The sequence below is a fragment of the Gavialis gangeticus genome, unplaced genomic scaffold (assembly GCF_001723915.1).
Source record: "Gavialis gangeticus isolate Ggan-Ray unplaced genomic scaffold, GavGan_comp1, whole genome shotgun sequence".
NCBI classification, from domain to species: Eukaryota; Metazoa; Chordata; order Crocodylia; family Gavialidae; genus Gavialis; species Gavialis gangeticus.
This window is the reverse complement of record NW_017729024.1, coordinates 132,326,545-132,351,174: the sequence shown is the minus strand read 5'-3', so window position 1 is coordinate 132,351,174 and position 24,630 is coordinate 132,326,545. Positions and strand designations below refer to the sequence as shown.

The 24,630-nt window shown below is 42.4% G+C and overlaps 1 protein-coding gene across 4 annotated transcripts in view; it reads right to left on the bottom strand.

Moving 5' to 3' along the window:
* The window catches only part of PAPD4 (poly(A) RNA polymerase D4, non-canonical), a 117,314-nt gene that overhangs the window by 41,755 nt on the left and 50,929 nt on the right, over positions 1-24,630 (bottom strand). For all 4 annotated transcript variants that reach the window (XM_019517741.1, XM_019517740.1, XM_019517743.1 and 1 more), the window contains 2 exons: positions 23,547-23,590; positions 10,719-10,855 (listed from right to left, as the gene is read on the bottom strand). In XM_019517741.1, the coding sequence (XP_019373286.1) occupies positions 10,719-10,855; positions 23,547-23,590 (181 nt within the window). The remainder of the gene's footprint in view (positions 1-10,718; positions 10,856-23,546; positions 23,591-24,630) is intronic.

The following is a 24,630-nucleotide window of genomic DNA, read 5'->3' as shown; positions in this document are numbered from 1 at the left end:
CCTACCCTGGGGGTCTTTAAGAAGAGGCTGGATGCCTACCTGGCTGGACTCATTTGAGTCCTGTTTTTGTTTTGGGGTTTTGTTGTTCTCCCGCCCTGGCGGGGGGTCAGGCTAGAAGATCTACTTGGTCCCTTCCGACCCTAAATCTATGAAACTATGAAACTAGCTGACATCATAGTGCAGCCACTGGTAAAGATATTCAAGAACTTGTGGTGCTCAGGCGAAGTAGCTGAATACTGGAAGAGGGCCAATGCGATACCTCTCTTCAAGAAAAGGAGGAAAGAAGATCCAGGAAGCTACAGGCCAATCAGTTTGACCTCAATCCCTGGCAAGATCTTGGAAAAAATTATTAAAAAAACCCATTCTTGACAGGCTAACAGAAGGCAACATTCTGAGGGATAGACAACACAGGTTTGTTATGGGTAGGCCTTGCCTGACCAATTTCATTTCCTTCCATGACCAGGTGACGTATCACCTGGACAAAGGGAAAGAAGTTGATATCATATATTTGGACTTTAAAAAAAGCCTTTGACCTAAGTGTCTTATGATGTCCTCATGAAGAAGTTGGGCAAATGGAAGCCTCGACTACACTACAGTCTGATGGGTGGGAAACTGGCTCTAAGACTGAACCCAGAGAATGGCGGTGGACGGAACCAAATCAACATGGCACTTAGTGACCAGTGGTGTCCCCCAAGGCTCTGTTCTCAGACCTGTACTCTTTAATGTCTTTATAAACAATCTGGACTCTGATATCAGAAGTGGACTGGCTAAGTTCGCTGACAACACCAAACTTTGGGGAAGACTGTCCATACTTGATGACAGGCTGGTGACCCAAGCCGACCTCAAGAAGCTTGCAAGATGGGCAGATGAAAACCTGATGTCAATTCAATACGGAGAAATGCAAGGTGCTCCACCTTAGGGGAAAAAACCGACATCACACTTACAGGCTCAGCAATGCTACACTCGCTAGCACAACAAGCAAAAGAGACTTGGGGGTTATGATTGACCATAAGATGAACATAAGTCACCAATGCAATACCACAACCAGCAAAGCGAACAAAAAACTCTGGCTTGCATCTCAAGCAAGACCCAGGAGGTCATCCTCCTGCTGTACTCACTTTGGTGAGGCCACAGCTGGAGTACTGCATCCAATTCTGGGCTCCACAATTCAGGAAGGATGTGGAGAAGCTTGAAACAGTCCAGACGACAGCCATGTGCATGACCAGAGGGCAAGAGAACAGGCCTTATGAGGAGAGGCTGAGCCATGGGACTCTTCAGCCTGGAGCAGCTCAGGCTCAGGGGTGACTTAGTAGCAGCCTACAAGTGCATAATGGGTGTGCCTCAGGATCTGAGGGAACACCTGTTTACCAGAGCACCCCAAGGGATAACAAGGTCCAACAATCAAAAACTCCTGCAAGACCATTTTAGGTTGAACATAAGGAAAAACTTCTTTATTGTTCCAGCCCCTAGGGCCTGGAATAGATTCCCCCCAGTGGTGGTGCAAGCACCTACTTTGGACAGTTTTAAGAAACATTTGGATGATAATAAGGCTGGGATCCTTTGACCCTAGCTGACTTCCTGCCCTTTGGGCGGGGGGGCTGGACTTGATCATCTTACGAGGTCCCCTCCAGCCCTAATGTCTACGAAATCTATGGAATTGCTCGATGTGGCCAACAAAAACAGCTATGTCATAGATCTTGATTGGAGAAAAAGCAGTAAACTGGTTTGGCAGGTGCTAATTCTGAGATATTGGCTGCTGTTAATCAACAGCATGGCTCTTGTACAGAGAACAGGACAGTCAAAAACTGCACAAACATTTGGAGATGTGGCTGATTCCTTGGTGCAACAAGTGTTTAGCAACTATTCCACCACATGTGATAAAGTTGATACTGTCTTCAATTGATACAGATCACTGTCCATAAAGGCAGACACAAGAATATTAAGAGCTTAAACTACTAAGCAGTCATTAGCAGCAGATCTCTTCTGTTACCAGCATCACAGAGTAGTTTCAAAACCTTAACCTAATTTTTTTTTCTTTGTTGGTAAGTGAGGAGCTTCTTATGGAATCACGCCAATGTTTCTGAAATGAATGAGTGCTCATTGTTGGTAGTTTTGCTGATGGAAAAGCAGAGCACTCCGGTTCATGTGACATTTTGTAATTGCATGCGCAGCAAAAAGAGGTGGACACAAGAATAGGCTTACACAGGAAACATGCAGACAGTCTGAGATACTCTTCTCTAGTATTTCCTGCAGTGACACAGACATACTGGTCCTTCTTCTATGGCAGTGGTCTCCACAGTGGGGTGCACACACCCCAGGGGGTGCATAAGATGATCCATTGGGGTGCAAGAAGAAATATTAGAACTTCTATTTATATAAATATAAATATACATATATTGGGGGTGCATGCTCAAAAATTTTTTACTGATGGGGTGCGTGATCAAAAAAGTTTGGAGACCACTGTTCTATGGCATAATCTGGCACCTAAGATTTGGATGAAGAGAAGCAACCCAGTAAGACTTATACCAGTTCATGATATTGTGCCAGAACTGCCTGTGCCATTCTGTGCACCTCTAACTGGATTCTAGTGTGTCACTGGTTGTGACACCACCAGGCAGTTCAGCGGTCACGCTAAGAACACTGCTTGGAAAGTGTTCATTTAACATCTTTGGATTCAACATTCCTTGGAGATCTCAGAACAACAGCAGAGTCTCCCTATGCCTGAAGAAGGGTACTTGTGCCCAAATGTTAAGACCCAGAAGAGAGTGTGGGGACTCTGGAGAACTGCTAGAGACGGAGTGAGAGATATATGGAAAGGCTTAAGAGAACAGACCCACAGAGTCCAGAGAAGGACTAAGAGTGGGGGCCATAAGAGCATGGCCCAGCCAAAGGTTGTGAGAGCACAGAAGGCCAATGATTCACAATCTGGAAGGTGTGAGAGGTAGAATCAGTGACTTTTCACCCAAGTGGGGCCAGGAAAGAGTGGGACCAGATGGGTCCAGAGGCTCAGAGTAGAGCTGAGACAGAGATCTGATAAGAGGTCTGACAGCCTGAGGGGCCAAGTACCAATGAAGCTAGAGAACCAGAGGTCTGCAACCTAGAAAAGGGCAAGTATTAGCAGGGCCAGGTGCCAAGGTCTTGCTGGCCCAGAAGCAGGGCCAGGACCCAGAGAGGGGTCAAAATCAGGGCTACACAGCTAGAGACCAAAGGGGTCTGGAGAAGCCCTGAAAGACCAAGGGGTCTGGCAATCCAGAGGCAGGGCCCTAGAGGGGTCAAAAGGTTGAAAGAGACCACTGCTAAGGCTGCCAGAGCTGGGAGCCTGAGATTCTCAACTAGCCTGAGGAAGGGCCAGGGAGCCCAAAAAGTGAGAGACTGTGCCCATGGGGGGTGAAGATGACCAGAGCAGGAGAGCCTTGGTTCTGGATAAGATGTGAAAACTACACTCTCCTAGGACTGGTTAATGTGGTACAACTACTTGTGGCAGGGTAGTCCCTATGCCATATATTGCCATCCCAGGGAAAGGCAAGTATAAGGTGCCTGAAAACCCTAGCTCCCACTGCCTTGTGGGTCACCCTTTGATGGGAGAAGGCTAGGGGGAACATACCCCAACAGAAAAACCCTTGGCAGAGGCCAAGGAGGGAAGATGTGTGGCAGGGTGCACCTTGGAGCACCCATCACTGAAAAGAAAGGACTGCTGAAGAAATAGCCTCTGCAAGGAACTAGGAGGGGAATCTCTGGATGAGTTCCAGCATGGCAAGGGGCAGGGCAAAGCCAGCTCCAGTGTCAAAAGTGATTCCATGATGTAAAGTAACCTAAAGGTGGTTGAGCCCCTGCCTTTTTTTCTCTGTGTTTTGCAGTATGTGGATCACCACTAAAGCATCAAGGAGTTTGCTTGGTTTGCTGGGTTTGTGCAATGCTATTGCTGTAAGTGGTTGCAATATTAACTACACTAGACAACGACATAAGCAGAATTTCTTGATAGGCTACGGAATATCTGCAAAGCAGCTACAGAAATGGCGCATAAAAAGTTCAGCCATTCCAAAGATCGAGAAGGCTGGATTTACCATTTGTTTTCACTGTCATCCTTTTTTTTGTTTGTTTGCTTGCTTTGTGCTATATATGTATTTAAGCTTTTTATGGTAGAAATAGTAATGCAATGTAGCTCTATTAATTCCCCAAATTTGTGCAAAGACCTGGAACAAGGAAGAGTAAAACAGTAGCATCCTGATAGAAAACAAGCATGCTGTTTGCACAGGAAAGGCCTGACCTTTGGCATTTCTCCAGCCTCTTGCAGGATGGAAAGGCACTGGTAGTACTACGATGGCACCAAGCATCTGGTCGGGATGACAAAGAAAGCATTGCCCGTTGTATAGGACGGGTAAGGTTGCCAGGAATATGTTTCGCACCCAGAGATTCTGACCATGGGATGTTTCATTGATTTAATCAGCAATCTTGCAAATCAGATTGCTGAGTGGAAAGCGACCTGGAATGCTGAGTAAAAGGTTTAATAGGCATCTCAGGCTGTACATTCGCTGGCCCCAGCATGGAAGGCCTGTTTACATTTGATTGGCTAAAATTCAGTTGCTGGGTTAGGGAATGCTAAGGCAAAAGACCAAGTCAGAGAGGATATGGGCAACATTTGAACAACAGTTAAGGGCTCATCACACCGTCCAGCTCATTGGAGCCCCTAATCATGAATGCATCATACTTTTCCTGGGATGATTGGTGGAGTTCCTCCCCACAAATCTCATGAACATTCCAGGTAATTCCCTTGATTATGTGATGGTGTAAGACCTTTAAGGAGGAGACTGATGGCTAGAAAATGATATTTAGAGGTTTGCTTTTGGGAAGTGGCTTGTAGGTTAAGTAGATATGCATTAGAACAATGGTCCAGGGCAACAGCAAGGGTTAACTGAATTCTAAGAGCCTGTTTGTCACCACTTCCTCCAAGGCCCACTGCATCTGGCACAGGCAAGCAGCAAGCAGACACACAGGCTTGAAGACATGTACCACACTGTTCCATAACAGAGATAAGGGACTCTGCAGTACTGGCACCAGGTCACAGTGCCCTTGGGATTTCCGGTTTTGGTAAATGAACCAAGTTAGGAGAAACCAGTAAAGCCAAAATTAGGATGTGTGCACGTGATGGGCTTCTGAAACAAAGAAATATACTGACAGCACAGAACGTAGACAGTATGACAACCACAGAGACCAGAATCAGCAATGCCCAGAGATGAAGAGTCATCTAAGAGAAAGGATTGAAAAAAAAAAAAAAAAAGGGGGGGGGGATTTCAGAGGAGCAAGGGTCTCCTTGAGAGGGGAACCCAAGGCCTCCATGTACAAAGGACGTACTACCAGCCTGTCTCACACACCCCACTGAGGGGGTGGGCCTGGGCCTCCAACCTCCAGGCTGCTGACATCTGACGCTCAAGAGAGAACCTCAGAGTGAAGCTTGCATACTGACCAGACATACCTTGATTCTGTGAACCCCGGGACTGGTAGATATAGAATTGTTTGCATTATTCTTATCTGCTATCACTGCGCATCAGTAAAATTCACCTATTATTGAATGGAGAGGTCATGGTCTGTCTGGGGGTTTTGGGTCTGCCTGGAAAAAAGTATCTGGTTGATGGATCTAGTGCCAACAATCTGAAAAACTGCTATTACCCATTGTATTAATGTTGCATATACTATTGTATTACCCTTATATTACCATTGGACTGGACTATTACATTTTGCTATTGCCTTGAGTAGAACATGCATCTGTCTGTTCTTTTGCCGTTGAGTTATGTATTATTAATATCTGACTTACCCGCATTGTGAAATAAAGAAAAAAAGTGTATTGCCTTATTCAACAAAACTCAAACAAGTAGGCTAGCCTGAGTTATGCCTTCAGTACTGAAGACCTGCTATGAAATTTCTAGTGACGGAATTTATGAGGAATAAGTATTAGAGTATTGTTTACTTGGTTTTTAATTACACTGAGTCAATACATATATGCTAATGTGTTGGCCATCTTGGAATCCAATACAGCTACCACAATGGAAATATTCTGACTGATCTCCTCAGTTCATACAATGTGGTTTGATCACTGGAACTAACCCCAGCAGGGGCTGAAATATTAACCAAAATGTGAATTCACTGCACCCATCTTGGACTTCAACATAGCAGGTACACGCACTATGTGCTAGATTGGCAACATGACTTTCCTGATACGGGTTGACCACCTCTACCTGAACACACTGCTGCCACTTGTAGTAATGAGCTGCCAACAACAAAATCTAGACACCTTATTGGTCACTTTATACCAAGGACAGGCAAAATATGGCCTATGGGCCGTATCCAGCCCTCCAGGCCATTCTATCCAGCCCACGGGGCCCCTAAAAATTTAGAAAATAAATATTAATCTGCTTCTGGTTGCCTGTCAAAGATGACAGGAGCCAGGGGCAGTAGGACCCAGGGGAACCTAGCAGCAGGACAAAGCAGTCCAGCCCCACCCCACCCCCAACCACTTCCCTGCCTTCCTGCTCCAGTACCACGTGGCTCCTGGCTGCATCACCAGACCACACTGGTAGAGCGTGAGTGTATTCGTTCGTTCATAGGGCGAGTCCCACACACGCACCCCACCATACACATGCACCCACCTTCCCCTCGCACTGCCATACACAGACCCCCACACCCACACCCCTTCACACACCTCAGCCACCCTCCCCCCAACGCAGCCGCCCATGAACCCCATATCCACCCAAACCCATATTCACACACACCTACATGCTCCCTCAACCCCCACCCCTAGCCACCTCCCACAGACACACCCACACCTTCCCCCACAATATACAAGAGTAAGACTTCATTTAAAGCTCTTATATACAATCACCTCTATATATACTACACAAACACATGTAAACTAGGACAAAATAGCTTTTGAAATCAAATTTGAATGTTTTAGACATTCACTTTTAGAACATAATTTGGTATTTTGCTGGTTCTGAGATGGCAAAACCCCTTGCTGAAAGGAGTACTTCCAGAGGCAAAGGGAGGGACTTCTGATGACAAATGTCACAGGTTAGGGCAGGGGCGGGCAATTATTTCAGGCAGAGGGCCGCTTACTGAGTTTTGGCAAGCCATTGAGGGCTGCATGACAGGCAGCCAGGGGCAGATAAATATTAATTTTCTAAATTTTTTTAGGGGTTCTGCGGGCCGGATAGAATGGCCTGGCAGGCCACATTTTTCCCACCCCGGGTTAGGGCGTGGGACTTCTGGCACAAGATGGCAATCAGGGGGCAGGGCACTTGTCAAGGGGTGGGGCTACCCATCCAGCCCTTGACAGCTTGCCAAAACTCAGTAAATGGCCTTCCACCTGAAATAATTCCCTATCCTTGGTTTATACCCTACTATTAAGTCTCCTACTCTATACTGCCAAAATAAACCCATTACAACAAACAAAAACCCCCCAAAAATAGTTGGACTGAAATGTTGACGTGTTGACACTACTACAAAGCATGCTGACCAACACTGACTTTTTCTATTGTACTTCCAGATCACTCTTTTTCTTGAGATAAGGACTCAAAACAAATTCCCCAATACAAACAGCCTTTGCACTGCTGCAAATGTACAATATACAGACCTATGTAGCTCTTCTCTTAGGTAAAACTCTCCCTCAGAAAATCAGGAGTAAATATATGAATTCTGTGTCCTCAGTTCTAGTCCAGGGGGTTGGCAGTCTATGCACTGGACCCAGCCTGTGAAGTTGGGGAGCTTTGGCAGTGTTCTGGAAAAAGATAGGTTTGCCTGCACTGTAGCTGGACAGCAGGAGTTTTGCCTATGCTGAAACCAAGAGAAATAGCAGCAGTGGCTGGGTCCTAGCATAGGACCTCAGACCCAAGCTGAGTCATTCTGGCTCTCTGCTAGAAACCTTACTGGCTGCTGTTCTACCTAACTTCATTTTGCAGTAGCCATTTGCACAGTGCGCACAGGGTCCCTTGCTATCTACTGGAAAGCTGCTGTAATACCACCTACTTCAGGCAGCCACTTCAGGAAAGGTAGATGCCTGTCTGCTCTGGACAACAGTGCAACTTGCATCGGTATGTAAATTGATTCAAGTTGTGCTGGACTTTAGGACTCTTAGCTTTTTGGTGCAGGGACCATGTTTTTATTGCATCTGCTCAGCACTTACTGAATTGTCAATTCACACCTCCTATTAGCCTCTATCACCCACTTGTTTTATATTTATTTATTTATTTATTTATTTATTTTTTAGGAATTAGACCTTCTGGTCTTTGCACAGTTAAACTTAGTCTACAGTAGCCTTCTTTCCAAAAATGTAGGAGGCAGCCAGGAAGTTTTGTTGGGATGAAAGCCACTTTTGGCATATACAGAACTCTGCCGCACAGTAGAGTGTGTTGTATTTTCCAGGGCTGTGTGAAGCTTCAGTCGTTGATTTGATTCAGAGGAGATTTGGCCCAATTCCATGGCCGAATCCGAATCAAATCAAGGACCCAGTAATCTCTTCAAATCAAATAGGAAGCCTCCGATTCGATTTGAAGAGATTCAATGATTCAGACACATACACAGCTTTATACGTTTTTTCTACGTACCTCAAGGTACCAGGCAGCTCGTGAATGCTGAGATGGTGGGGCAGATGGAGCACCCTACAGGAGCATGGGGGGATGGGGAAGGAGGAGTCCCCAGAGCACTTAGTGGCAGACCTGGAAGTGGACCAGAAACACTTCTGGTCCACTTCCGGGTTTGACACAGAACATGTAGGGAACCACTCCCTCCAGCTCAGCACCTGGTGCCTGCTGGGTCTGGAGGGGGGCGCCTTGAGGGTCCCCTGTGCAATTGGTGGCAGACCACGAAGTGGACAGGCCCCCCTGAGCTCCTCTGGGATGCTCCATCTGCCCCACCATCTCAGCATTCACGAGCTGCGCCAGATACCTCGAGCTATGTAGAAAAAACATATAAAGCCGTGTCTATGGCAGAATCCCTGATTCTCCGAATCAGAATCAGATCTTCAGATTCGGATTTGGCTGAATCGAATCACTGTCCCTCGAATTAGAACAAATCCAAATGGAATACAGCCTGCTTCGCACACCCGTAGTATTTTCTCTTTTTACATTTAGGCCTGCTCTTAATTTACCCCTGAACTGCCACAGGCCCCAGCTACAATGTACACCCTTGCTATGCTTGTTTCACAAAGCACTGATCTTCTCGCATAGAAACAAGCCAGGAACAATATAAATGTAGGTATGACCATCTAATCTAAGACTACTATCGTGACCCAAACCATCATATTCTGGCTCTGGCACATTCTTTTTAGAATTTCTCTCATAGAACTTGTCCTGTGACAGAAAATTTCTGACTAACCTGTGTTGCAGTACACATCCAAATGTCTATAGAAGGAAAAGTGAATGGTCTAGTAAACAATATAAATGATGGGGATTAACTAATATCTCTCTAGCACAGCTCTCTTTGTTCAGTCAATCAGTAGGAACAGGAAGAGGAAATACCTGTGTTCCCAAGCCTATAAAAGTAGACCACAATTTCTGTCAAGCTTTCCACAAATGTATTTGGTACTAATACCAGCTCCCAAGGCTTAGTGCAATATCTATCTGTAAATTGTTAGTCTTGTCCCCCACTCCTGTGAAACACACATTATAAATATTCAGAATAGTTGCCAAATATAATCACGTGTCTACACCATTAGAAATCATCAGGGACTCCAGAGCATTTTAAGCTTATTAAAATGTACCCATTCAGTGTCCTGGATGCACAAGTCTTTACAAAAGAAATCCACAATGACATTTAGGCTCTGTGTTCATAGACCAGAACACTCACAAAATCATTTTTTGATCCCTGTTTTTTAAATACTACAAGAACAGAAAATTAACAAACTTTCGGCACCTAAACAAGAATGCATCAGAGCAGACTATTAATTGAGTCTATTGGAGTGTTCTAATTTGAACATTCCAGCTTCTTACGTATTCAGCGTCCCTGCATTTTAAAATGGCGGCAGGGCACTTTACCTAAAGCTTTAGTTAAAGCGCCCCCACAGCCGTTTTAAAATACAAGATGCTGAATGCACAAGACTCTGCAGGTGTTTTAATTAGAACGGCTCCTGAGAGCCATTCTAATTAACATGCCCCACCCCCCTCCCCTGCCATTATAACCCATCCACCCCAGGGACCTTAGATTCTGGCAAATCAAATGGGAAATGATTTTTTTTAAGTGAGAATCTTTCATTGAAAGTGTCCAATATTAATTTCCAGAACTGAAGTAGATAGTTGTTAGAAAGCACTACACTGATATTAGGTTAGAGAGGAAGCCTAAGAGAACCAAAACCCCAATCTATTTCAGATCAAAACAGTACCTTGAATTGCATCAGGAAAGTAGAATTTCTTTGCATGGGTCAGTGCCATTCTAAAATAGCATACTGCAACAAACTTCTGGCTTTAAAATAGTAGAGCTATCTGATTTCTACCAGACTATTTTGCAGATTAGCTGGGGTGTTTCATCATGCAACTTAACAAACTTCCATGCCATTTTACAGTGGTACTGCTTGCTGGTTTTATGTGCCCCTTTCTTTCCTTGTGCTTCATCACTTCCATCCTGCCTTCAACCTATTCCTACCTCTAATCGCTCTTAAAATGTTTGATATGTATACAAGCAGGCACAAATGTTAAGTATTTAGAAGATGTTAAAAATAAATGATCACTTACTCAAATTCTGTGGCATAATATTTAAAGAAGCCCACTAACAAGTCTCCAAGGCTTGATCCATTTTTGGAGAGGTAAGGAGGAATGGTGCGTGGAGCTTGATGTACAAGGTGCAGCTGCATAGTAGAATCAAAAGATTCCTGTTGAAATAAGAAAGAATATAGCCTTAAATCTAACTTTTAAGGAGACACCCCTATCCCCTGGCAAATCTGCCCATCATTTACTTAACAAATGAGGCCAAGAGTACCAATTTTCATTTACTGGCAAAGGGTCCTATTCTTCTTCTGCTCCCCTAAAGGATATAGGTATTTCCCATTTAACTCAGGTCACAGGCATAAAACAAGTTACCATAAGGTAAAGGATAACAGAGCCTTAAAACTATCGGCTCTTGTATTGCAACTGCCTGCGTGCATGCTCTTATTCTATCAAAAGTGCAATTTAACTCGCTTTCGATTGGGAGAAAGCTACTTAGTTTTCAGTGAGTTGTTATAAAGGAGCAGCTGACATGCTGTAAAGCCATGCTATCCTGTACTTTGCAACAGCTTGTTCATGTGCCCATTCTTTCAATGAAACTCAGAACATGCAGAAAAACTAGATGCTAAACAATTTCCTGTCCTCCCTACCCCTCTCCCCTTCCCCCCTTCTACTTAAGAACGGTCACAGCACAGAATCTCAAAACTTTAGTTTTTATTTGCTTACAAATTACAAATAGACAGAGTAGAACAGGAAAAACTATTTTGTGCTGAATTCCATGTTACCACCACCTCTCAGCTATAATTTCTCAAAAATGCAGTGTACATATATGCTCATTATCTGAAAGAGATCTGGCAATTGCCACACTAATTTTACACTTGTATGTCAAATCTGTGTCTCCTGCATGCCCCCTTATCTCCTCATACAATAAATGACAAAGATTTTAGGGTCTTTCACTCAAACCAGCAAACACCTAAATATATACATTTGGAGAATTTCTGTTGAAATGCATCGTTTCTTTCAAAAATGTTGGAGGCTGGCCACACAAGAGCTGCCTTTTTTCATTTACAAAGTTCTCCATTCAAGATTAAGTGACTCATTACCTTTAGTGTCATATTTTATTTTACATAAAACCTTACATTTGAATATAATGAATCTGGATATTTGTACTTAAGCATGACACCCTAGAATAGCAACTAATATAATAAAGGCAGCTACCAATATTATCATTTGAAGGCATATTCTACAAAGTTATGACCTTTTCTTTAAAAAATAAAAAGAAGGAATTTGTACAGAACAGATAACTGCATGCTGCACATTCTTCTGCTGGGCTGAGTCATAAGGGGTAACATGCAACTCAAACTTCTGTTCCTAGCTAATGCAACAGATTTGAAACTCCTGTAATACTTGTACATTTGATAAGTTTCTAGCTCCGCTGCTGCCACATTGCTACTAAGTGTAGCACTTTTAGAAAAGGAAGAAAGATTTCCGAAGGCAATCTTGCACTAAGAAAGGGAGAGAATTAAATGACCTAAGGGTACTTCAGTCCCTGCTTTTCAGTAGCCTGTCGTATTAGTGTGTCTGCTATGCTTAAGAAAAAAAAAACTGCATCAAGCTTTGCTTTCTTAAAAACTTAGCAATACTAGAATATTCCAAACACGTGACATGGAAATAACAACAACCAGGGGCAAAAACAAACAAACAGTCACACGTACTCTGGTGGTTAGACCTACAGAACAGGCCTTGCAACTTTCACTCCCACCTGCCTCCCCTCCAACCTCCCCCCTCCCCAAAACTCTGACACACCTGATGGGTAATGCTGAACAATGCAACCTCTATGGTAAAGACCAGGCTACCAGTTGCCAAAAGATACTGCCTTCCACTTCACCTTATGTCACTTCATACATATCATGTTCTCACATACAGCACACCGTTTTTCCCCCCACAAAAAAACATAGCAGCTAGAAACAGCAGGATGCCTTATATGCAAGAAATGCTGTAAGAACAGGCTCTGCAATTAACAGCAAAAGTGAAAGTAAAACTTGCCCAGGGCTCATAGGGAGAGGACAAGGCACAGGATCCCAAACTGCTGCTACTCACATTTAACACGATACACTGTTTGTTTGTTTTTTGTTTGTTTTTTACCACGACAAAATGCAGGACAAAATGCAAGTGTCCATGTACATTGTCCTCGGATAAATCTTAAAAAGGTTCACAGAATAGCAAATACTAACAGTTTACCCCAAGACATTACAGTACATCCTGAATAGTTATCTAGGGACTGCATCATTGAATCAATGACAGAAAAGTAACAATGCCTTCAGCTGCTCACTTAACCCTGATTCAGAGGGAGATGTGTGCATGCACCAATCCTAGGATATTTCTGTTCCAGGACAAACACAGCACAACTTGCCCAGGGAGAAATGAAACTAGCCTCAATTAGTTACTATGAGGAAAGTTCTTTTTTCCCCCTTTAGTTTGCTTTTCAAAAACAAGGTGTGCTTTTTTTTTTGTTTGTTTATTCTGAAGTGGGCTGTAGGTGAGAAAATACATTAGTTTGACAGATTGACCAGAACTCCCAGTCTAACAGACTCCTGATACACCGGGGAATGTAAATGATAACATGACATGCAGGCACACAGCAGACATATAGATCCAAATGTGGAAGAACAGCTTTCCATACTTGTTTTAACCAGTTTTAATTATAAAAAGTGTGAATGCTAACCCTATAGTTCATTATCATATCTAACTAGCATGTACTATAAGCCTCAACATAGAGCAACAAGGGTTTTACTGTTACAGGTCGGAGTCTGAGGGGAATGGACTGGAGGGAGTGGGAAGGATGGCAACTGGCACTCAACCTTTAAGAATGCAAAATAAGGAGAGCAAAATGAAGGGTATTGCTGATACTTATCACCTCCACACATTTACAACTTGCTATTGCTAGATACTTCTGAAAGTAAGGATGCAGGTTTATCACATGCTTTCTGTTTGTTTGTAGAGAAAACCAAGCGCTCCCTAACTACAAGAAAAGGTTTCACTGCAGAGTAATGGAGATCACACTGAGTTGCTGAAGACTGGACTAAGGCATATTGACACATTTATTTTTAAGAACAATAAACAGGCTATTTTCCTTCATACTGTTACTAGCTAACAGGGGACCCGCTTTCCATGTTCAAGGACCATAAAAAGTATTGATCTAACTTAACTAAAATTGCTTTAGAGACTGTAGCCATGTTGCTTTCCAAATTTTGTCTATTTGACTCAAGCTCAAAAAGAGAGTCAAGATTGCCAGGAAAATACTGTATTTACTTGAATCTAAAACAAGGGCTTTTTCCCCATTCAGTGTGGGGTAAGTAGTCCCTTATCTTGAATTCAAGGTGAAAGCAGGAAGTTGCTGCAGTTGTGACTGGCTTCTGCACCTCCCACCACCATACTGTCTGATGCGGCTCCAGCTCTGGCTCCACTCCCTCCCAGGGCACAGAGCACATGGAAGCTCCATACCCTGCCGGGCCAGATCAGCAGTGGCGGCAGCTTCAGGCCTTGGGACGCTGCTTCATGGCCAGGCAGCGGACAGAGCTTCTACGTGTTCCATGCCCTCCCTGAAAGGGAAGACAGCTGGAGCCACATCTGACAATAAGGAGTAGGAGAGGGAGGGGCAAGAAGGCGGTTTGTGTCCGACCTCAAGACCTGCCCCTGCTACTGATTTCACAGCTGTAGGAGTGGGGGAGGGGGAATTTAAAGACAACATTCTAATAATTAGATTCTATACATAGAAAGTTATAACACCATTATATGTCTTTCATATGTAGAATCTAATTATTGGGGGGTCATCTTAAATTCAAAGTCGTTTTGGATTCAGGTAAATAAGGTAATCTACTAGCAAAAAACAATCCTTCAATTAAAGATACTGTTAAAAATAAGTATGCATTATAAAACACAGGAAAAAAGGCCAAAAAAAGACTAAGAAAGGGGAACAAGATATCAAAGGGCTTTATTTCAAAAAACACTTTCAGTTACAGTTGGTGATCAAGCCTTAATGTAACATGTATTTAGGGATGCTTTTAGCTGTTTATATCCAATTTATTCAAGATATAGGCTTATGAATTATAATTACTTATATAATATCTATTTTGCTGGCTTCTTTACTGTATTTACTGCTTACTAATGGTCATTTAAGCACCAGAGTAGCAAATCTGGACTCCTCATGTGAGAAGCAGAAAATGAACTATATCCAGAAGACTCAAAATGCCAAACACTATTCTTGGCAGATAAGATACAGTTCTTAAACTTTATGGAATAGGAGATCCATTCTCTAATTTCTCAGTGCGAATAAAAATAAGGATTTTTCCAAAAAAAGTCATTAAAAAATGAAATCAGGTTTTAAAAATGTAAATGATACCTTTTTATATAAAGCTCCTTTAAAAAAAAAAGGAAACAAGATGCGATTGTATTACAAAATAGAACAGTGGATTTACCATAGCCTTATACATTAATCTAAATAATATACCAAGTCAATGAGTCCTAATACATTTTAAACTAATGAGTTAAAGGTACTTTTTAAACCAAGAACACACAATCAGGGGGCACACATCTGACTGGTTTTTATGGTCAAACAACATATTGATCCCACAAGTATTAGTCACTGCATTTAAATATTTATCTTTAAAGTATCAGGATTGCCTTAATTGTAGAAACTACTCTAATTCTGGCCTAAAAACCCACCCAGTGGGTTCATCTACACATGCACTTTACTGTGGAATAGACTAATTAGCTCCATAATAAAGCAATGCAGTCTACACCTGCACCAGTATTAGAGCACAGTAAACTAATTAACTCCTCCATAGGATAGTACAGTCGGGGACAGTACCATCTTATGAAGGAGAACTTTACTGCACTGAAACATGTGTAGACAGTGAACAAGGGTGTAACTTGCACCCAGTCAGCCCAGCCAGCCAGCCAATGGCTTGCTCCACCCCAGCTCAAATTGCTGCCATCCCAGGAGCATGTGTAGATGCTGAGCTCAGAAGCAGTTTGCTGTGGTAAACTGCTCCAGAGTTTATTGTGTTACATTAACTTCATGTTTAGATGCACCCAGAATTTCCAGTTACAGTTGTACAAAAAAAGCTTTGCCTTAACTACTGAATAGGTTTATGCTAACATATATTAATTGCTTTAATAAAGTGCATAGTGAGGATTCTTCTGTTTAATAAAAGGTCCTACCAAAATGTAACCAAAAGATGCTTTTAGTTGTAAATCACCCCAATACACAAATTTTGTTTTGCCAACCAATAAAAAATAAAGCTTTATTTTGGAAAATAACCAAAAATAGAAAGCAGACTTAAAACCAATTATTTACAAATTGGATTTCATGTTAAAATCAGTCAGTTAATTGAAAATACTTTCATTCTTCCATTCAAAGCTTAAAATGTGTACCAAATGGGTTTCACATTCCTGCTAAAAACCATCTAAGAATTTGATAACATACCCACACCTCAAAGGTTTCTCAGAAACTCCATGGGGGTCATGGAGTTGTCACATGACAATTATCAAGCAAAATAAAGCTCTTTAAATATAAAACTGAGCTTGCAAATTGTGTGTTCTTCTTGCCTTTCACATTAAGTAAGGGCTTAACAAGTGCCCTTGGCTGATAGATCCCACAGTTAAAGCAAGCTGTTCTCACTGGTAACTCAAGCAACTTTCATACACTTCTGATTTAAATACGAGTACCTAGAAGAAATATTCAGTACCATTTTAAACCATAATAAAAGTAACTTATTTCAAGGTTAGAAGGTAAAAGTTATTTTCTTCCTCCAGTCAAGCACTAGCCTATCATTGCTTGTATGAGACCATCTGGACACATGGAATGGGAACACCAAAGAAGGAACAGAGAAGTTCAGGATTAAAAGGTACTGTATTTTCTCATGTACCCTATATGCCTCCAAGAAAGACACGCACCTTATTTTGAGAAGACAGAAAAAAGAAAGAGATTTTTTTCCAGTCAGTCTCAATACCGGCCCACAGAGGAGGGGCAGAGTGTACCCGTCAGTATAACCCACCTTACTTTCCTGCTCAGTTAAAGTCTAGGGATATAACCTTGTCACAGATGCTGTGCAGCCAGAAGCTGCTCCCAATTTAGCAACAGCTGTGATAGGGTTATATAGCTCTAGCTTGTGGATAAGCAACAGACTCCATCCCTCCTGCATGCTCCCAGGAAAGCAGTACAGTACCTAGCAACCATAGAGCATCCCCGTGCCTCCATTCCAGCATGGAAATCAAATGTGCCTGCTTAAAACATGCGCTTCAATTTGATGACGAATTTTTGGTCGAAGAGCACATGTAGCATGTGAGTAAATACACTACGTGCTCTTCTCTTCCTAATGAAGTACTACAATCCACAAGACCTCCCAATGACTGAAAGTTTCCCCTACTTCTACATGAAATTAATTAACAGTGTTGCAGAACTCATGAGGACTAGCCTAATTTCCACACAGATCCAAGCAGTATACCACCCATTAAAACAAACAAACAGAAGAAAAATCCATCTATCCTCTTTATAGTTGTAATACTGAAAAATCAAACAACTCTAACAAGTTTTGATCCAGTCACTAATTCCTGCTAATATGTAACAGAACCTTCTCTGTAGAACATTTTTGATGTTTACACTCCAAAATATCAGAAACTCTAACTTCTCAATAATTAAAGCAACTGTGGCCTCCTTTTATTTCACTGTACAACTGGTATTTTTGACTCACGTTTCGAATTGTCTTGGTTTTCAATTTCAAAGATTGCAAACACACCAGTAACATCTGTTACAAGGAAGAAATTCATAGAATCATAGAAGTAGGGTCGGAAGGGACCTTGTAGATCTTCAAGTCCGACCCCCTGCCTGGGCAGGAGAAAAAGTGGGCTCAAATGACTTCAGCCAGGTAGGCATCAAGCCTCTTCTTAAAGACCCCAGGGTAGGAGCCAGCACCACTTCCCTTGGAAGCTGGTTCCAGATCCTAGCCACACTAACTGTGAAGTAGTTCTTACTTCATACTATGAGGAGTAACATGCATGTGCAGTGAAATCCTACACAATTAAGATGTTTCCTTTTGATAGATAGTTAATAAAACATTTCCTATATGCAGACTAAGCAGATTAAGTTTATTCTATTTTATTAGTAGCCTAATTGATTCTAGTGTGCAAGAATACCACTTGAATAGAACAATTTACTCAAATCATCAATTCTGTGGGATATCACCAAAATATTTGTCAAGCATCATCACGAACTTGCTCATTTGTCTGCTTTCAGTTCATACATACTTTCCTTTCAACCTAACTGTATAATTCATCTTCTTTAATATAGGGACATATCTAGGAAAGTAAATCAATAGATGCACCTTCATGTAAATGTAGTCTGAATTGACACCCTTGCTAAGGCATAAACTTTTTCATAGATTCATAGATGTTAGGGACTGAAAGGGACCTGACAAGATCATCATGTCCAGCCCCCCTGCACTTGGGCAGAAAAGACTGCTGGGATCAGATGACCCCAGCAAGGTGGGTGCCAAGACACTTTTTGAAGATCACCAGGATAGGTGAGTGTACCACCTCTGGGCGGGAGGGGGTCTGTTCCAGACCCTCGGCACTACAATTGTAAAGAGGTTTTTCCTTATGTCCAATCTCAAGCGATCTTCTATCAGTTTGTGCCTGTTGTTTCTCATCTTTCCCTGTGGTGCCTTGGTGAACAGATGCTCCCCAGGCCCTGATGTACACCCCTAATATACTTACAGGCTGCCACCAATATGCTCCAAGTCTTCTCTTCTCCAGGCTGAAGAATCCCATGTCTTTCAGCCTCTCCTTGTATGACCTGTTCTCTAGACCTCTAATAATGTGCATGGCCCTCCTTTGGACTCTCTCAAGCTTGAAATGCGGCACCCAGAACTAGATGCAGTACTCCAACTACAGTCTCACCAAAGCTGAGTAGAGCAGAAGGACAACATCCTTAGTCTTGCTTGAGATGCGTCAGTAGATGCATTCCAGTGTTTGATTTGATACGCTAGTTATGGCATCACATTGGTGGCTCATGTTCACTCTGTGGTCTATCACAACCCCCAGGTCTCTTTCAGTAGTGGTGCTGGCAAGTGTAGCACTTCCGAGCCTGTAAGTGTGTTGAGGATTAATTCTCCCCAGATGGAGCATTTTACATTTCTCCGTGTAAATGTCATCAGGTTAGGATATGCCCACCTTGCAAGCTTGTTCAGGTCAGCTTGTATCCCCAGCCTGTCCTCGAGCGTGACTGCACTCCCCCATAAATTTGGTGTAGTCCATGAACATTACCAGTACACTTTTAATACCTGAACCCAAGTCATTTATGAATGTGTCGAAAAGCAGTGGGGTCCAAGTACTGAACCCTGAGGGATACCACTGGTCACCTTCTACCATGTTGACACAGTTCCATCTATTAATACTCTCTGGGTCATACCTTGGAACCAGTTACCTACCCACCTTGAGCCACCTCTGCTCATGGGCTGATTCTGGACTACAGAGCTCCTTACAGGCCAGATCCAGACCTGATGGTGGTGGGGGAGAAAGGGAGCAGTGGCAGTGTAGGAGTTAAGGCAGGCACTACTTGCCCTCCTGCCACCTGACACACATTGCCATTGGGGCTCCATAAAGAGGTATTTAGCTATAGAACCTCCACATTAATTCCCAACCCCTCCAGGAGCCCTGCAAGCCAGGTGAAAAGGATCCAGAGGCCAGATCTTTGACACCCATGCCTTATAGAATTTATGGCTCCAAATTCCAAGTAGATAACACCATGCTTTCATGCTGAACAGAAGATAATATGGATACAATACATTGAACAGACATGAGAACATGGTGCTTTCTCCTCAGTAGTGCTGAAATTTAGCATCCAAATTGTTATTTTCTGGTTTTATTATATTTTTATCCGGGAGAAAAAGATCCACTTGCTATCATAAGCACTAAAACACTTTTTTACTGAAAAGAGGGAAGTATGCCAACCTGGATTTTCAGAGATGAGAACTTCAGAGTTTCTTTTTAGCTGGCATTTCAATTTCAATGGATATGTATTTGATTTAAACAACTGGATTGTAAATAGGTGTGAATTTCTACTGGAAAGGAATACGCTATTTTTCTATGCAATATTAGAATGTGGATATGTATGGTCATGGGCAACTGAAAATAACCACAGATTTCTTAAATGGATTTCTTTGGATGCTCATGTTTCTGTAAGTAGAACTTCTATTTAGTGTTAAGAGGCAATCTAGAGGTAGGCAAAAGGCAAGGTAGAGATGCATCTCACAGACTAAGTCAATAAACACTTATAATATTATTATTATTTACCATATTAAACTTGAATCTATGATAAGCAACCCTCCACCCCCCAACATGGCGGAAAAGCCTCTCATCTTGGATTCAAGTACATGTGAAAGGGCAAGTAGCTGCTGAGGCTCCAACTCCAGCTCTAATCTGGTTTGGGGTCGAAGTTGGAGCCACAGCCACTGCTTCCCCCACATCACCTGCATCTCTGAAATTTCTGCCCTGTCCCTGTGCTGCCTGTCCCCCTACTTGTCAGCCTCTGTCACTGCTCCAGCTATAGTCATGGAGCACAGAATCACTCTAGCCCCCTTGCAGTCATGCAGCAGTGGTTAGGGTGGCAGCAGCTCTGGCCCTGGGTTGGAGGAAGAACAGGGGCTGGAACTGCGGCCATTACCACTGCTGCTGGGGAAGGGAGGAGGGGAGAGAGGGGGCAGCAGAATGACTCTGTGTCCCGAGCTGGAGACAGGGCTGCAACACAGGCTAAGTGGAAGGGGGCAAAGTGCAAGGGAAAGGTGCCAAAGGGGTGCAGGTGCTGCATGGGGAGGTAGGAGGGGAGAGGGGGCAGAGACAGGTAGGAAGGAAGGGGGGAAGGAACAGGCAGAAATGGGGGCAGAGGCCAGGCCACTGAATTCCCCACACACTTTTTCATGTCTAGAATTTAAATTATTGGGGCGGGGGGCAGGGGGGACTCTTAAATTTTTAAAATGTCATGCTGGATATGTGTCAATGCAGTATTAATTGATTCTAGTAATGTGAAGTGCACCTGAACATGTTAAACTACAAGTAAACGTTTTTCGGGTTATTTCTTACTTTTTGTTTTAATTTATTTGGAGTTTAGTTATCTAGTTAAATATAGTTTAAAAATCATTAATACTTAAATAACCATTATTCCTAGTGGAGAAAGGGGGGCAACAATGCATTTGCAATTTTCTGGCATATTACAAAAGCGATTTTTATTACCTTACCGCCTGATTTTGATTAGACTATTGTAGTAACATACTGTTTGAATTTACAATATTTAAAAAGAGATTAAATGATAAAAATATACTAATCATACAACCTCTATAATGCCTTGTCAAACAAAAAAAGGTACCCATCCAAAAAACAGACAAACAAAAAACACTCATAATCAGGTCAAAACAGATTCCTACATTCAGCAGCATAACTTGGGTTGGATGAGCAGGGCACTAGCCCTGGACACCAATTTAGTACGGACACCAGAATTGCACCCCCACCCTGTGAAGTCTGCACCCTGGCAACAAAAGCAGTCCCACAGCACTGCTTTTGCAGCAGCAGCGAGGTGCACAGACACCATGTTGCTGCCACAGGAGCAACAGTGGGGGTGCACAGAACATACTGCAGCTGTAGCAGTAGCATCTCAAGACTGTTTCTGAGTCCTCAGCATAGAGAAGACTCCTCTTCCTCCTTCCCACCCTTCCCCCCATCCTTGCATTCAGCAGCACCTTTCCCCACACCCACCTTAACTCTCCTGCAGGGTTTGGGGCTGCCGAGGGTACAAACCCTGCTCATTACATCTCTGCCCGCAAAATACTTTTCCCCCCATAGAAACCAGCAGTTTTGCTACATTGAAAGTCCACAACAGAATTCTTGCATTTCAAAGAAGTTCACCTACCTTTTCAGCCTATAACATGACAGTCTTCTTTTATTAATTCCACTGATTTAGATTTGTAAAGTGTTTTGATTGATGGTAAATACATGGTTAAAATAAACACTCGTCACATTGACACTATTTTTTCGTACAAGAAAAAGAAGAAACACTGTGGGAGTTGGTGAGAATTTCAAAAATATATGCCATACATAATGCTTAAATACTGCCACGTGAGTGAACTTTGGCTAAGTGGCATAAAGTGCTGAAGTCTGAAGGCAAGTCCAGTTGCCTTTTAAACATGCAAACTTAAAATACATTTGTAACACAAGTAGGGGTTCACCAATAAAGATTTTTTGGGCCAATACCAGTGGCTGATTATTAACAATCCATACCGGCCAACATAAAGCCCGGCAGCTTGGAGAGCAGCATCTGGCTGGTAAGTCGGGGGGGGGGGTGCGGGAGAAGAGGTGGGAGGAGGGAAGTGACCGAGATGCCTGAGGTAAGGGAAGAAGGCTAGGGCTTGGCATGGGACAGAGTTGCAAGTGGCTCGTCTAGGTAGTGCCTCCTGCCGCTGCCCCCACGAATCTGTGCACAAGGTGAAGGCGGGCTGCCACCATCCCAGCGCTGATGCCACTGCCCGCCTTGAACACAGCCTTGGCCAAACCCCCTCACCAGGAAGAGCTTGGGGGGAGGGGGGTGGCGCATGATCAAATGCAGAGCAGTGGCAGCACGGGTTGGTACATGGCAGCGTTCTGTCCCTGCCTGCCTGCGCATACTCCCTAGAGCAGGGGTGGGCAAATGCAGCCTGCGGGCAAGATGTGGCCCACCAGGCCATTCTATCTGGCCTGTGGGGCCCCTAAAGAATTTAGAAAAATTAATATTTATATGCCCCTTGCTGCCTGTCATGCAGCCCTCAATGGCTTGCTAAAACTCATTAAGCGGCCCTCTGCCTGAAATAATTGCCCGCCCCTGCCCTAGAACCTTCTCAAGTACCCCTGGTTGACAACCTTTGCAATATAGTAAGAGCAGCTAGCTACCATTATTAACATACTAAAGCAAACAGAGAAAAATAGGATGGACATAAGATAAGAAACTACAGTTGAAAGAATTTGGGAGCATTTATGAAGGGACAGATATGAAGAAGAAATGTGAAATGAGTGATCCATGAGAAGTAGTAAAGCTCTCTTAACAATTTAAGTCCAAAATATATCTACTTGGCCATTTTTCTTTCCTTATTCCCTCTCCTACCCCCAAATATCTATAAAGAGGTAGCTACTATTTCTAGGAAGCATTCAACTCAGGTTAAGGCTCTATCAATTATGGCCCTGATCCTTCAGTAACTGGACCCTTATGCATATGTAGTCCCATGGAAAGCAATGGAATGGTGTTTGGATACATAAAGAAAATATTGAAAAGCACATTTCCCTTTGTGAAACTGAAACCTAATTTCAAGAGAGGTCTCATAAGAAACCCCATATTAAATGGACACTGTTTGTTCCTTGCTAGTCTAGAAATATGAGCAAAGGAAAGGATCCAAGTGACTCAACACCTATGCAGTTGGCTTAATCCCTGGTCTTTCTTGCTGCTGAGAGATGGCAACAAATTCTGAAATGAAAGCATTTCTGAAGTAGTATTCTGTATATGAAACACAATTTTTCAGCTCAGTACATAGTGAGATAGGTGTACAGCTCCCATGTGTCATATTTTTTGATTCTATGCAAAACATTTTCTTAAGTAACTGAAATGGTGTATTAAGCAATGGTCAGGATTAGTAAATAAGCGTTCAGACACATGAATAACTGTCAGTGTCTAATCACTACAGTCATAGAATAGTCTTAATTTTACCCAAAACTGATATTTAAATATCACATTTTTATATACATCATATGATGAAACAATAACTTCTAAGAAATACTTACAGGGTAATTTTTTTGGAGCGATGGAAGGATGGGCTCAGGTAGGGCTATAAAAAAAAGTAGTGTGTAAAATCAGCAACTTTATTCACAGAAAACAATATTACATTAGCTAAACCAGAGACTTATATCAGAGTTCATGATAGAACTGCTAACTCTGAATTTCACTTTCAGATATTATGTAATTTTTTTAAAAACTGTACATGTTTCATATCATGTAGTTTAAAAAGGTACTAATTTAACTGAAGGTATTACCAACATAAAATGTTTTTTCTACAAATAAAAATAAGAGTCCTCAGACAGCTAAATATTATTTGAATTCTGAAATTTATGCTAATTCACTGCTGTAGGATTCTTATTTAGGCTCAGAAAATGCCACCACTAAAATATCTGCATCTACCTTAACACAGTCATAGCATAATATTGGCTAAAAACACATCCTTGGTTAAAAACACATTTTTTGAAATAATGTACCATTATGCATCACCAAAAGCACCATAAAATAGAAATGTCCCATCCATCAGGTAGCCATTTCTGACACAAGTCGTAAACAAATTATGTTATGTTCTGTTAGCTTCTTTACTACTTAGGAGTGAACTAAAGCCACGTAAGTAAACACACATCTTCTGAAGTTTTATAAAATCTAGCAGTACAGAAAATACATACACTCCAAAAGAAATAGCATAAAAATAATGGGGCAAGTATTCATTTTCCAGCTCAGATGCTGTTGCACATCAGTGAGAGTAAAAAAGCTAGGCAGTTGGGTTTCCTTTTAATATTCATGTCCCATTCAGTCCTTATTAGCAGCTGCAGATCTTGTTGATAACTCCTTGTGGTACTAAAGCTATAATATCACTCCATCAGCATGTTTTTAAAATAGCTCATCTATACCATTCCTCAGGGAGAACAGTAATTAAGTTCAGCATCTAGATGCCCAACTTGGAATTATCAGCTCACTCCTCAAACTGGCTTTCATAGGAGAATACTTGGTACGGTAATCTTTGTTTTGGGGATCCAAGATTTAAGAGCAACAGAACTCTCAACAATGACTCGCTTTTTTTTTTTTTTTTTTTTTTTTAAAAATAATACA